Below are 15,206 nucleotides of genomic sequence, written 5' to 3'. Positions count from 1 at the left end.
TGGCTATCTAGCCTTTTCAATCAAAAGACAGGGTGGGGTGTACTGAGCACCAAGGGACATAGCAGTAATGGTGTAGTGGTGCTCCAAGAGCTATGCTGGTCCCTCAGTGCTCAAAACCACATAATTTGCCTAAATATAAAAGTCCACATATCTCCACACCAGTGCAAGCAAAAAATAAGGTATTGTTTTAATCAGCATGATAAACCCTACCAGGCAATACACCTTGTTTAATAGGGTTGATCATGCTGACAGAGGCATAGGTTAGAGCCATTTCAACACAGGGTGCTTAAAAGGATTGTCCACTTAGGACATCACCAAGCTATACCATACGCTGTACTGAAGCACAGAGATGTCACAGTGTGCAGTCTCGGGCTTAGGAACCACCTCTATTAGTCAAAATTGAAAGCACCTGCAAAGACTGGAAGACTTGGCGCAACCATGTATTACATGGTAGTCCATTGACTCAAATGGATGCTGTGAAAGGCCCCTTTCAGATGAGCAAGTGTCACGCTGCAGACTCGCAGCGCAGCTCCCGTCCTGAACTTACAGCACTGCCGGGGTAGCATAGCATTACATTGATTTATGATGCTATGTAACCTTTAGAGGTCTGGAGTGTATTGGATAACAGTGACAGCATTATGTCAGTGTTATCCAATACATTCCAGAACTGTAAGGGTTACATAGCATCATAAATCAATACAATGCTATGTGACCCAGGCAATGCTGGAAGTTAAGGACGAGTGCTGCGCTGCGAGTCCGCAGCGTGACACTCACTCATCTGAAAGGGGCCTAATGTTACACTTCCACCGCAGAAAATGTGGACATGCTAGTTTATAGCTGATCAATGGCAGGTTCCAGCAATCAACTATTATTGCAGTGGGCCCCAGCAGCAATCAGCGGTTATCACCAGGCTTCCCACAGTCAGCCCGACATTGGAGCATTTTGTCCACTGAGCTGCCTCATGAAGGGCGGTTGTCCTTAGCTGAGTGAAATACCTACAATACATATGTCTATAAATGAATCAAAGATGGTCCACTGCTAATTTTAGAGGACACACTGTAGCTGAACATGACTGACAATGCAGATAACACACCTAAAAGACTGCAACGGACATAAGAAATTTCTATATGTACAGTCTCTGTAAAGACAGCAAGCACAAACAACAAGTATTGCATATACTGTGCTGTATTCCACAAGAACACCAATGCTCTGGTTCCTAAGGAAATATTCTCCAGGTTGTTGGACTCCTGGAAAAGAAACACAAATATATTGAAAAGACAAAAATAGTTATTAAAACATCTTTAGAAACAAAGATAAATATTTAGTCTGGATGATCATTTATCTAAATTCTGCCAATAAGAAAGTGCAAGACCCACTGAAACTTTATTTTCATACTTTGAAAAACCTTGAATTAGTTTGTTTATGCCCTTATTTATCTGAATTTTCTGCATCTTGCCACAAATAGGAACTTTTACATTAGGGATCTTTTATTGATATAGGAAGGGAGCATGAGTGATGGTGCATTAAGCAGGGGATCAAAGCACACAGATGAAATACAGAATGTATCGGGACTGATACCCGCAGAACATAAGTCCCTGATATAATAAAAGGTACCTGTAGGAACTCTGTTAGCTAATGCCCTCTGAATACTACTAAGTGTATTATTCTTTTACATAGCACAATCATAGTACTGGATATATTTTTTTTTTAATCAGATAGTTCTTTATTATTATTTTTCAATCTTTTTAACATCATTATGTCATGCTTGTAGACAAAAAGTATATTCATTGTCAGATACATACAATAAATGTAGTACAAAACATATGAATACATAGTCAAGTGATATATCCAAGCTTACAGTCTTACAATATAAACACCTTTAAAGTGGTCAATAAAACCTCCCATTAACAAGTAACCCCCTCGTCCCCCCCTCCCCTATCACCACATGAGCAGGACACAGTTATGGTAATCCCATCAATATTCCTTCTGTAATAGTTAGGAATGCCAATCGTGGATAGCACAAAGCCCTCCCCCATTAGCAAGTTCCAACTTTTTATCTCCTCCCCTGGGGTGTCGGCACCATAAACCTCATTAGCAATCCATCACGCTAGTACTGGATATTTTAAAGGGCATCTGTCAGCAGATTTGTACCTATGACACTGGCTGACCTGTTACATGTGCGCTTGGCAGCTGAAGACATCTATGTTGGTCCCATGTTATTATGTGCCCACATTGCTGAGAAGTATGAAGTTTTAATATATGCAAATGAGCCTCTAGGAGCAATGAGGGCGTTACCGTTACACCTAGAGGCTCTGCTTTCTCTGCAACTGCCGCATACTCTGCACTTTGATTGACAGAGCCAGGCAGTGTGAACGATTGAAGTGCAGAGTATGCGGCAGTTGCAGAGAGAGCAGAGCCTCTAGGAGTAACGGCTATGCCCTAATTGCTCCTAGAGGCTCATTTGCATATATTAAAACTTAATTCTTCTCAAAAATTTGGGCACATATGAACATGGGACCAACACAGATGGCTTCAGCTGCCAAGCCTATATGTAACAGGTCAGCCAGTTTCATAGGTACAGATCTGTTGACAGACACCCCTTGAAATATACAATATATTATGACCTGTGTTCCGTTGTGCACCCTTTTGGTTGCCACCTTAATTCATGTTTCCTACAGCAGTGCGGATAATATGCTCTACTGTGCTTTTTCCCCTCTCTCATTTTCATGGGTATACACACTATATCACCCTCCATAAGAGATGCTGTTGATCACTGTCTTTCCTGTCTTATTACATTATTGTGACCTCCATTTCTCATCACCTTTATGATTCCTTGTTTCCAAAGGGAAAACCACTTCTGTGGATATGTATTTTTTTACCTACATATTATTTTTTTTTAATTAATACATAGTTAAACTATTCATACACAAGAGATCCAAAAATGGTCCAAAACAATGGTTGTAATGAAATACAATACATCCAGGTGTCAGTAGAAATCTGCTAAGCATTTTACCTGCTGTTTCTAGTGTATTCTACGGCTCCCTTTCAGAGGACACGTCGCCCTCGGCTCCACTGCTTGCACTGGGATCATCCTTACTCCGAGGAACACTCTTCTCTCGGCTGGACTCTGAGGGTCCTTTGGCTCTTGTCTTTTCTTTTCTTTGTTGCTGTTTTTCAAGCTTTGCAAGCTGTTCAGAAGTTAACAGAAAGATGTAAAATAAATACAGAGTAAAAACTACTGTATGTACCTAGTCACAGGCCACTAACCCTGGCAGAGAGACCAACAAAGATATCATTGCAGCCTGAAAAGTTTTTTCCCAAGTCAAGGAGCCAAAAATTAAAAGTAACATGACTGACAAACTTTGGCTATTGCTCTTACTTGTATATGGTAATTTTAACATTTTAAAAGGGGTTCCCCAGAATTAAAGTGGACATAAAAGCTATACAACCCTCCAGAGGAAAAGCAGATCGGCAGGGGTCCAACTCTGTGCACCCCTTTTAATTTGAATTGGGGCTGAATTGAAGTACCCTGGCATGGCCACAACCCAGTGGATGGAGCCTTCTGTCTACTGTACAGTAGAATTTCCTGTGTCAGTGGCTGCCCAAAATAGGTGATTGTGGGGTGCTGGTTGCATGTCATAGTTTTATTCTGGCCGCCTCTTGGCATGTTTACCGTGCTGCCACCGGAACTCGGGCCCGCCCCCATTATAGTCAATGGGGCTGGAGCGGACCTCCGGCGGCACACGTGCACTAGCGGCAGCACGAATCTGGCAGGCTGTTCACCCGCTAGAACAGCCTGCCGGAGAGGGCTGCAGCTAGTAAGAAGGTAGCCAAATTTAGATTCTGGAATGTGTCAGGTTGACACATGGCACCCTACAGTAAATGTACGAAAAATGTACAAGGTCAGAAGAAGGTAAGTAAAACAATGTATTTATATTAAGGATCAGGGAGATCATGTCAAATTAATCTTATAGATTTTTTTGATTGGGTGACTAAAATAATAGATGGCGGAGGTGCAGTAGACATTGCTTATTTAGACTTTAGTAAGGCTTTTGATACTGTCCACATAGAAGGCTTATCAATAAATTGCAGTCTTTGTGCCTGGACTCCCATATTGTTGAATGGATTAAGCAGTGGCTGATGGAGTATATTCAGACCAAGGTCTTGTTACCAGTGGGGTACCTCAGGGATCTGTTCTGGGACCCATATTGTTTAATATCTTTATCAGCGAAATTGCAGAAGGCCTCAATGGTAAGGTGTGTCTTTTTGCTGATGACACAAAGATTTGTGACAGGGTTGATGTTCCTGGAGGGATACACCAAATGGAAAAGGATTGAGGAAAACTAGAGGAATGGTCAAAAATCTGGCAACTAAAATGTAATGTTGATAAGTGCAAGATAATGCACCTGGGGCGTAAAAACCCAAGAGCAGAATATAAAATCAGTGATACAGTCCTAACCTCAGTATCTGAGGAAAGGGATTTAGGGGTCATTATTTCAGAAGACTTAAAGGTAGGCAGACAATGTCACAGAGCAGCAGGAAATGCTAGCAGAATGCTTGGGTGTATAGGGAGAGGCATTACCAGTAGAAAGAGGGAGGTGCTCATGCCGCTCTACAGAGCACTAGTGAGACCTCATTTGGAGTATTGTGCTCAGTACTGGAGACCATATCTCCAGAAGGATATTGATACTTTGGAGAGAGTTCATAGAAGAGCTACTAAACTGGTACATGGATTGCAGGATAAAATTTACCAGGAAAGATTAAATGACCTAACATGTATAGCTTGGAAGAAAGACGAGACAGAGGGGATATGATAGAAACTTCTAAATACATAAAGGGAATCAACAAGGTAAAGGAGGAGAGAATATTTAAAAGAAGAAAAACTGCTACAAGAGGACATCGTTTTAAATTAGAGGGGCAAAGGTTTAAAAGTAATATCAGGAAGTATTACTTTACTGAGAGAGTAGTGGATGCATGGAATAGCCTTCCTGCAGAAGTGGTAGCTGCAAATACAGTGGAGGAGTTCAAGCATGCATGGGATAGGCATAAGGCCAGCCTTCATATAAGATAGGGCCAGGGGCTATCCATAGTATTCAGTATATTGGGCAGACTAGATGGGCCAAATGGTTCTTATCTGCCGACACATTCTATGTTTCTAATACAGCTGCTATCAGTTACAAAAGAAATACCAAAACCACCTACAGTCTCCTCACAAATATTATTTGCTTAAATAATAGGAACCCATAGAAAACTATAGAATAAAACGAATATCAGTCTGGTCTTAGGTTTATATAAGGAAGTCACAGAGTTGCTACTGATTTCAAAACCAGCACATGGGTCTGAATCCTTTTGTAAATGCATGCAATAAAAAATGTAGCATAGCCACTGAGTTATTCAATAAAATGTATCCATATAGCGCCGCCTGTTTTTTCTTTTTTCTTATTTCTTTGTCCTGCTCAGTAAGAAGGCCGCACATGCTCAGTTTCATCCTTCAACTGCCTCCTGAGCTGTGATAGGGAGAGCATGGACACGCCTCCTGAGCTGTTATAGGGAGAGCATGGACACTCCCCCTGAGCTGCAGCAGAGGAAACACTGCCCTTGAGCTGTCAGCTTGATGTAAATCTAGCAGAGCAATGATTGTGGAGATCTCTGGATCCATGTGAGGTACAGGGCTGGTTCTAGCTTTGTTAGAAAAAGGTCTGTCATGTACTATATGATGTCTGATTTTCATTTTTTACAGTAATCATGGGATAACTACTTTAAGCTTAAGGTCAACTTATCCTTTACCATACAGTATATAAAACAGTTCTAGTGAAACCAGTGATGATTCCAGAACCCCAGGGTCTTCACATATACTAGAAAGCACAATCTCCCAGACCTATTATATTTGTTACATGTATATTTATTGAAATATGCCTTCATTATTTAATAGAGACTATGTAGAGTACTGTACATCTTAACAGTAACTTTGAGTACTGCCATGGATCGAGCGTACATTATGTTTCCATCTAGTTTAACTGCAAACCAATGTGCTTTTTTTCTCATCATATACTCTTGTACTTTAATCAACTTTTAAAATGCATTTCCGCTTCTCTACTCACACATAATGAAGAGCTGGAATTAAATGTACAGATGCAGTCTGAATATCCCATACAATTGGAAATTTAGTGCCAATGATTGTGCTTCTCCATGTGAAAAATAGATCTTTAACCTGTTCACTGCGCCAACAGCGAACACATAATATGAATACGACAGCAAAAGCAAAGAAAAGTCAAATAGTACTGAGGGGCTCTGTCAGCATAAATCAACCATATTAAACAGTAAACTGGCAGAGTAGATCATGCTGATTAAAAGAATACCGTTCTTTGAAACATGCTTTTGTAATGCCCCTGTGCTCTGCCCTTCCTCTTGACTGACTGGACTAGATATCAGTGTATATGATAGCATGCTATAACACAACTTTAGCATGACTTTTCCTTTTCCTAATGCATCATTTTCCCCATATCTAGTTAAAAGATCTGTTTCTCAGTCTGAAGGCAAGGTTTAAGCTACAGCTGAGTGTCAGAGATATGAGAAGTATAATTACACTGTGAAGCAACTCTATCAGAGAGCATTTATTGGTGAAGCTCAACCTCCAGTGCACTTAAATGGGTTCTCCGGGAATTAAGAAAATAAAGATACTTAAATATGACTTTATTGTAAATACAGGTGAAACGCGGAAAATTTGAATATCGTGCAAAGTTCATTGATTTCAGTAATGCAACTTAAAAGGTGTAACTAATATATCAGATAGACTCATTACATGTAAAGCGATATTTTACAAGCCTTTGTTATAGTACTATATTTGTTATATATTATGTTATTAGGATGATTATGGCTTTCAGCTTTTGAAAACCCCAAAGTCACAATCTCAGGTACCCTTTGCTCAGGGGGTATGGATTAATTAGCTGACTAGAGTGTGACACTTTAAGCCTAGAACCGGGATCGACAAACTGCGGCTGTCCAGCTGTTGTAAAACTACAAATCCCATCATGCCCTGCTGTAGGCTGATAGCTGTAGGCATACTTAGAGTTGTAGTTTTTCAACAGCTGGAGAGCTGCAATTTGCCCATCCCTGGCCTAGAATATTGAACATTTTCACAATATTCTAATTTAAAGTTGTATTAATGCAACTCCTTTTAGGTTGCATTACTGAAATAAATGCATTTTTTTCACAATATTCTAATTCTTCGAGTTTCACCTGTATATTCCCAGATTCCTTTCATTAGTTATAATGACTCATTTTGTCTAGGGAGCAATCAATAGGAGAAATAAAATGGCGGCTGTCCTATTAGTACAAGCAAAACCTGTCCTAATCACACAGGAGGAATAGTTACTTCAGAACACTGAGGTAATTAGCTGCCTCATCCTTCTCTCCGCTCTAATAGACAAGTAGAACAGAGAGGAGGATGAGGAAGCTCTTTAGCTCAGTGATCTGAAATAACTTGTCCTCCTGTGTGATTAGGACGGATTTTGCGTGTACTAATAGGATGGCAGCCATTTAAAAACATTATTATCTGCTCTCAAGCAGTTTAACACACCGCCATAAACCATGAAAGTTCTATCTTTAATGGGCCATTTTTTAGTGGATTAAAAACTCGTTTGTGCTGTAAAGTGCAATGTAAATGACTTATGGTTATTAGAGAAGTGGAAAAGTTGTCAACCGTCTTTTCCAAACAGAACTGTTTGACATGCATCATGGAAAGAGCAAAGAATTAAAGAGAAGGGACTAAATTTATATAATTTATATTCCATTAAATAGTCACTTAGAAAGCACTGTGAGATACATCAGAAGCTTGTGCAACAGTAGGACTATGTAAATATTTAACTGGCCTGGGATAAATGTCTTTCTATATATATATATATATATATATATATATATATTAATTCAGTTTGATGGTTATATAACAGAAGCTTAAAGGGACCGTCTACTGAGCATCCAACTTGTCCAGCCCTGCTCTTGGATTGGAAAGTGCTGTTCATGTGAGCAGTGCTGGCCAATACAAAGGCAGCAGGAAGTATCTTGGGCTATCAAATGCACAGCATACATCAGGTAGTTTGCGAAGCAGTGCAGCCATCTTGGATGTCAGAAGACCCTGGGATTTGACAGATCTGCAGCTAAAGTTTGAGCTAATCAGAGGTGAACCTGATATTATTAAGTATGGAGCATTTGCAACTTATCAACGATAAAAGAGTAGCTCCAATATATCTCCTATACAGCAACATCTTTCCAATATCTTAGCACCTACTAAAATACCCATCCTCACAACATCTAAAATTCACTCAATGGGAAACGTAAAGAACAATATGTGGAGCTTTCTTCGATCCAAACAGGATCTAGGGCACTACAATACAAATCTCTATTATGTTGAGAAGTGTGCCTGAACAGCAAAAATTACAAAGGCAGCCTAGAAACAACGGAACATTAAAACGGCTCAATTACAAGTGGGAATGCATGTACAGCATAAAAGATGTTATTATTATACTTGCCATTTGTTACGCATGTTCCACTAGTGTATTTTTTTTTTTTATTCCTGTAAAACAGACATTATACTATATGTAAGCACACCTCAAAATGGGACTACAAATCCTTGATAACTTACAAAGAAACTTAATTTCAGATCTGTACAGATGGCTAAAGCAGGAAAATTTGGCCTTCGGGATGCAGTGATTATTTTTTTTTTGTATTTTTCATCTGGGAATTTTGTGAACCATAACTTTTAAAGGGGTTCTCTCACTTCAGCAAATGGTGTTTATCACGTAGACAAAGTTAATACAAGTCACTTACTAATGTATTGGATTTGAGCAGCGTATAATGCAATGGAAAAATTAATCCAGCCAGCAAAGGAGGCAATATGGACAATCACAATACATTAGTAAGTGCCTTATATTCACTTTCTCTACATTATAAATGTCATTAGCTGAAGCCCTTTAAAGCAGACGTACATTATTTTTAAAGAAGTTTTCCCATTATAACAACGCTTTGATCAAACTCTTACCTTAAAGAGTAACTAAAGTATATATTTTTTATTATCCCAAATAGCCCAAAAATATTTTTCATAATATACAGATTTTGCTATAAAAAAAAGAAAAAAAAGAAATTGGCACCTGATTTCTACCACGCTTTAAAATTCACTATATTTGCATTTCCTTGACTTCTCAGTGGTGTCTGGAGTATGGATTCCTTGCACTGCAGCAATGGGGATCGCAGCAAATGGTTACAGGCAGGAGCATGCATAGTTGCTCCAAAGCTTGGCGAAATGCTGGCATAGCACATTGGGTTAGCTAAGCTCAGGGGGCACCGTTAGCTGTGGACCCCATTGGTACAGCGCAATGAATCCATACTCAATACACCGTTGAAAAGTCAGCAAAGTGCAGTAAGAAATCAGGAATTTTTCTTTAGTAAAAAGGCAAAATCTGTTAATAAAATATATTTAAAAATTATAATTTAAGGGCATTTTTGTTTTTGTTTTTTTTGTTGAAAAAATCTTTACTTTCTCTTTAAAAATATATCTGAACAGTTGGATTTCAGGTAAACACGATCTTATGGGTTCCATTAATGTTTAGACAGATTTGAAGGGCACCATCATGAACCACCCAATCATCTCTCTGCAGGATTATGTAATATTCGGCTTCCGAAATCCTTTTTTTCTCGCCTCATTTCCCAGTTTCAATGTTTATATGTTACACTGCCTAGGTTAAATTAGTACTGGACACGTTACCAGGCAGTCGGAATGGTTTTTGTCTATGAATGGCTTAGAATGAAGCTCTCGGGCTCTGGTTTATGTTGCAGGTTTACAAGTGTTTATAATATGATCATTTTGTACGTGACAAACATATTACTAATGTAAACCTCATCCATAATGTGTATGTAGGGCTGTGCTTGCTTACATATATATCTCCACTGCTAATTATATAATGTAAAGCAGAAGTTCTTCAAGGCAGCTATGTTGTTTCTGGGCAAGTCCAAGAAATCATTTTCTTTCTTAGCTCAGTCTCTAAAGTGTTGGTATCTACTTTATTACAAATTCGGAGGAAATCTGCAGGCTACTGGAAATACTACACACCACTTCTGAGAACTCTGTGTTGTTGGTAGCTGAAACCAACTGGAGGTTTAACACCGGTAACTTTGCTTCTTATAGGGGTACAACTAAAGGGGTTTTCCAGGAAGATTTCTTTAAAAGGGGTATTCCCATCTTAATATCTCACATCGTCCCTTATGTAAAGTTACCTTTTCTTTTCTGCACAGGTCTCTTTATTTTCCTCCATTGTTCCCTGGGTTGCTTATTAATGGTTTCCATAGGATGCGGTCACCTGCGCCATCCTGCAGTGAAGGTGGCGCTTGTGCATTGGTTTCTCATTCTCTGGAGCATGCCTGGTTTGATCATGTGTAGTAGCTCCAGGCCACCTCTTTCCTCGCTGATGACTACAGGGCTGGGAATAGGAGCCTTTCACACACAGTGACCAGTACAGGCTCAGTTCTCTGCACTGGAAATGTACTTCGGTGTTCACCAGGCAGCTGACATACTTGGGATATATGTGCAGCTGTTGGCTAATGCATAAATGGAGCAGAACATCGCTCTGCGTGTCAGGAGGCATATAGGGCAATCTTCTCGAGTCTGCAGTTATAGCTCTGAGTAGTGGGCTGTGTAGGAAGTGGAAGCTGCTCTGTATCCTGTATAAGCAGCAAGTTCTCTTGTATATCTGGATTGCACAAATCGCTGGATTGGGGGGCTTTCTGAAGATGGGCTCAGGAGGATAAGATCTCGGAAGGTACAGTGTAATGCTACTTTCACATCAGCGTTGTGCTGTACGGTTCTGAGATCTGACACAAGCTCTCAAAACATCAGTATAACACTTCCGTTTTGTCACCATTTATTGTCAATGGGGCCAAAATTGAACAAACTGGAACGGAGTGCACCAGAATGCATTCCATTCCGGTCTGTTGAGTTCTCATGCCGGAAACAATATCGCTGCAAGCAGCGTTTTTGTGTATGGCATGGTAAACTGAACATGCCGGATCTGGCACCAAAAACCATGAAAGTCAATGGTGCCGGATTTGTTTTTTTTCCCGAACATGAAAAAAACTGATCCCGCGCCCATTGACTTAAAATGGTTTTAGAGCTGGATCTGGTTTCTTCATTTTCAATATACGTAATACAATCAGATCCGTTCTGAACGGATGCAGCCATTTGTATTATTAGAACAGAAGTGGTTTTGAGATCCCACGCTAGATCTCAAAACCATATAGCAATAATGCAGAGGTGAAAGTAGCCTTATACGGATGTGAAAGATTCTCTGGGGCCGAGATGTGTAAGGTATCTGTACTGTCTATATACTGTATATACTCAGCACATAACACACTTTCTCCCTGTTATCACACTTTGAAAACTCCTGATGCTGCACACTTACTGTATAGCAGCATCAGGAACGCACACCTACAGCTCTGCCCTGCATTATGTGATAACATAGCTGCGCCACATAACAATCTTCAATCCAATCGTGTGTTTATTGACACCGAACAAAAGCAGCGTTTCAACCCCAAAAATCTTTTTCAAGCTTGAAAAATACTTTTTGGGTCGAAACTTTGCTTTTGTTCAGTGTCAATAAACACACGATTGGATTGAAGATTGGAGTGCTATGGTTTTTTTCCTTGCTGTTACCTTTTTTTTGGCTACTGAGGGGTCCCTAGGGCTGGGGCCTGACACCGCAAGCACCGCCGTCAAATATGGACGTCAGTAAGTGGTGCTGTCCTATTTCTATTTTTTTTTTCTGCGCCACATAATAAGCACAGCAGGGGAAGCAGAAGCAAAAAGACAGTTAAAGAAAAAGTGGGAGACGGGAATACCCCTTTAAGAATACTGTCAGAAAAGTATGATAATAACAACAATAATAAAATAAATAAATTAAAAAAAGAACCATTGCTCACTTCCAACAATCTCCCATTGTTGCCGAGCCCAAAGCTCTTAAAGGGCACATCTGTAGGACATGCCACATATATCAGATAGTAGCAGGTCCCACTTCTGCTACTATCTGAAGAGCAGGGGCTCTGAAGTGAATGAACAGCCCTTAATTCCCATTAACTGAGAAGGGATACCTGGAGATAGCCAAGCTTGGCTATCTTCAGGAGTCCCATAGAACTGAATAGAGATGACGCTGCACATGTGTGGTGTGCTCTTCTTTACTTCAGAGACACCATTCTGGAGATAAGAGCAAGTCCCACAGGTAGGACTTGTACCTATCTGAGAAATATGACACAAATGTTGAGATGGGAAAACTTCTTTAACTTCCTGGTTCCAGCTTGACATGTTGGAAATGGCATGAAAGGCCTGCTCAGCCACACCACTCCATCAGTGAATGCTGAACAGGCCTCTCCTGGCATCGCCAATAATTTTTCTTTTTTCAGCTCAACTGATGGGTATTCTAAATTTTTTAAATCTCCATGTAGAAGAGCCTTCGGATACTTTCTCGCTTGCGCTAAACTTTTCCGGTACTGAGTTCCGTCACAGGGGCTCAATATCGGAAAAAAAAAAATGATCAGTTTTATCCTAATGCATTCTGAATGGCGAGCATTCCGCTCAGTATGCATCAGTTCAGTTCCTCTTATGCTTTTTGGCCAGAGAAAATACTGCAGCATGATGCAGTTTACTCTCCGGCCAAAAATCCTGAACTGGGCAGCCACAAGGAGACATTATACTGTGTGGGGGCAGCCACTAGGAGACATTATACTGTATGGGGCAGCCACAAGGAAACGTTATACTGTATGGGGCAGCCACAGGGAGACGTTATACTGTATGGGAACAGGGGCAGCCACAAGAAGACGTTATACTTTTTGGGGCAGCCACAAGGAGACGTTATACTGTATGGGGGCCACAAGTGGCCTATCTAAAAGATCGGCCACTTTTGATTTTAGTTCAGGTCCATGTACTGCTGGATGCTGCGCCTAACTTGAGACATAGGAATAATGAAGCATACACCTAGTCATAAATCAGGCACAGCATCCAGCAGTACGCCTGGTTATTGCAGCCCGGTGTATGCCGCCAGGCAATGATAAATGTTCCCCAGAGTTCCTACAGTCGCTGGGCTATAGTTGGACATGCTACTGGATGCTGGGCCTGATTTATAAAGAGGAGTACGCCTCGTCGTCAATTAGGCACAACATCCGTTAGTCCGTGCGCATGAATTGAAATCTACTTCTGATGTAGAAGATGATAAAGTGGCGAGGCCGGCAGAGTAAAGGCACCCGCGCAAATAATTAAGCTGAAGTGCTGTTGAAAAAGAACTAAACTGTACATGGCATATCTTTATTATAATCAGCACAAAATGTTGGACCTACATACGATTAAAAATAAAATCTTAGAGAGGTTGTCACTGCACTGTGTGGCTGCTGGCTAAGCCATCTGCCCTGTGTCTTGCCTCCCACTGGATTGTTTAGGAAAGTTTAACCACTTCTACCAGCAGCAGCACAGACTCGAGGTTGGAGGCTTTGCCTCAGGTACTGAGCAGCTGCAGGGAGACAAATGATGTGCACAGGATCCTCACTCCCTCCTCACCCTGCAAAAACTGGAGTCCTCTCCTCTGTTCTGCTGGCTGTGAGGAAGTGCAGAGAATTGCACAAATGCCTGTGTGTATCAGCAATATCATTGTACTGCACAGCTGGGACTTCTAGTCCCACGCATACAATCTGAGTATCCCAGCAGTCCGACTTGAGACAGGGCAGAGATTTTAGTCACTCCCTTTGCAGAGCAGGGGTAGGGGAAAGGCAGTCTTTGTTGACACCTACAAATATACATAGGAAAACCCCTGAAATTGTTTTTACCCTCCCCCACAGCTCTGCAACTGCATGTCAACAAAGGGCCAGAAAAGAACTAGGGAAATGAGGAAATAGAATTTGCTTTGCCTATTACTTGTTTAGCTTATGTATATATTGCTGACCATCAGATTTAAAGTGCTTTATTTATGTATTTTTATATAACTTGGACAACTCCTTTGAGTGCAGAGATTTATTTTAGGCTGATTAATCAGAGGCGAATAATATTTTTCAAAATGTAATCTTCTGTATGATGGAAATAGAATAAAAGAACTGAGGTGTGTAGGAGTTATTTGCTTTCTGAGCTTTTCAAATTGAATATTAATGAGGAGATCTCAACAGGCAGCTTTGTATTTATAGGTACTTGTGATGTACAGCACAGTGATTAGATTTCCCGAAACATTAATGAATGGAAATGATGTCTGTATTGCATAAGCACTGCGTACGTCCCAGTTAGCTTTGTTTCATAACATAAATTATAATGTATACATTTTTGGAGTGGAAGTTTATATATTGGCTGGCGCTATTCATAAGCCCCATAACTATTTTTACTTTAGGTACTTTTTCATCTGACTGATTTAAAATGAGACGATCAACAGAATTTCTAAACTATTTGTCAAGTGCAATGATTTGTCTCTTGCTGCCTCCTACGTCTTGACAGTAACACTCCAATCTCAGTAGCCACTCATATTCTTCACATACTAGCACAAAGTGCTCGCAAAACTGTGAGAAATACTTCTGTCACTACAGTCCAAAGCATATTTACATCAAGCTGTCAAATGGACTAATAATTTTAAGGAAACCTGTCATGTGGGTATTTGATTATAATATAACTTATTATATACAATCATTAACTATTAAAAAGTACCTTTGATTTATTCACTTACTGGTGTGACAGATGGTTAGCCTCATAATATACACACAAAGATGCCACACGCCGCATGCTAATGAGCTTTGAGTCCAGCGTGACGTCTAACTTAGATATTTGAGTCCAGCGTTTTTTCTATTTTTTTTCTATTCAGCGCTGTAGCCACTCCCCAATTCAGTGTAATGATGCATATTCATAGCTGAAAGTAAACTGGGCATGCATAGGCTCATCCTCACTTCCGGTGGACCAGTACAAGCAGGAGTTATTTGGCGGGTAGAGTGTACATCTCGGGTAAACGTTCTCCTGCTTGACTTGTACTGTGCAGTGGGCAGGCAGCAGCCAGCCTCACTGTTCACACAGACTCTCCCTGCTGCTCCACACTTTATTTGGTTTTGCATTTAGAACATTACACTGATCAGACAGCGTGCATGCGCGGGATTTGAGACGAGAATTTGTGGCCAGAAATAAAATAAAAAAAGAGCTGTAGATG

General features: G+C 40.4%; 1 protein-coding gene across 1 annotated transcript in view; it reads right to left on the bottom strand.

Annotated features, from left to right (window-relative positions):
- Window positions 1-718: 718 nt before the first annotated feature.
- DTD1 (D-aminoacyl-tRNA deacylase 1) overlaps window positions 719-15,206 on the bottom strand; it is a 171,890-nt gene continuing 157,402 nt past the window's right edge. The window contains exons 5-6 of the mRNA XM_044291667.1: window positions 3,014-3,188; window positions 719-1,247 (exon numbers count right to left, since the gene is read on the bottom strand). Coding sequence (XP_044147602.1) covers window positions 3,033-3,188 — 156 coding nt within the window. The 3' untranslated portion in view covers window positions 719-1,247; window positions 3,014-3,032. The remainder of the gene's footprint in view (window positions 1,248-3,013; window positions 3,189-15,206) is intronic.

This window comes from Bufo gargarizans, chromosome 4 (genome assembly GCF_014858855.1).
Source record: "Bufo gargarizans isolate SCDJY-AF-19 chromosome 4, ASM1485885v1, whole genome shotgun sequence".
In the NCBI taxonomy this organism is placed as follows: domain Eukaryota; kingdom Metazoa; phylum Chordata; class Amphibia; order Anura; family Bufonidae; genus Bufo; species Bufo gargarizans.
This window is presented reverse-complemented; position numbering and strand designations above follow the sequence as displayed.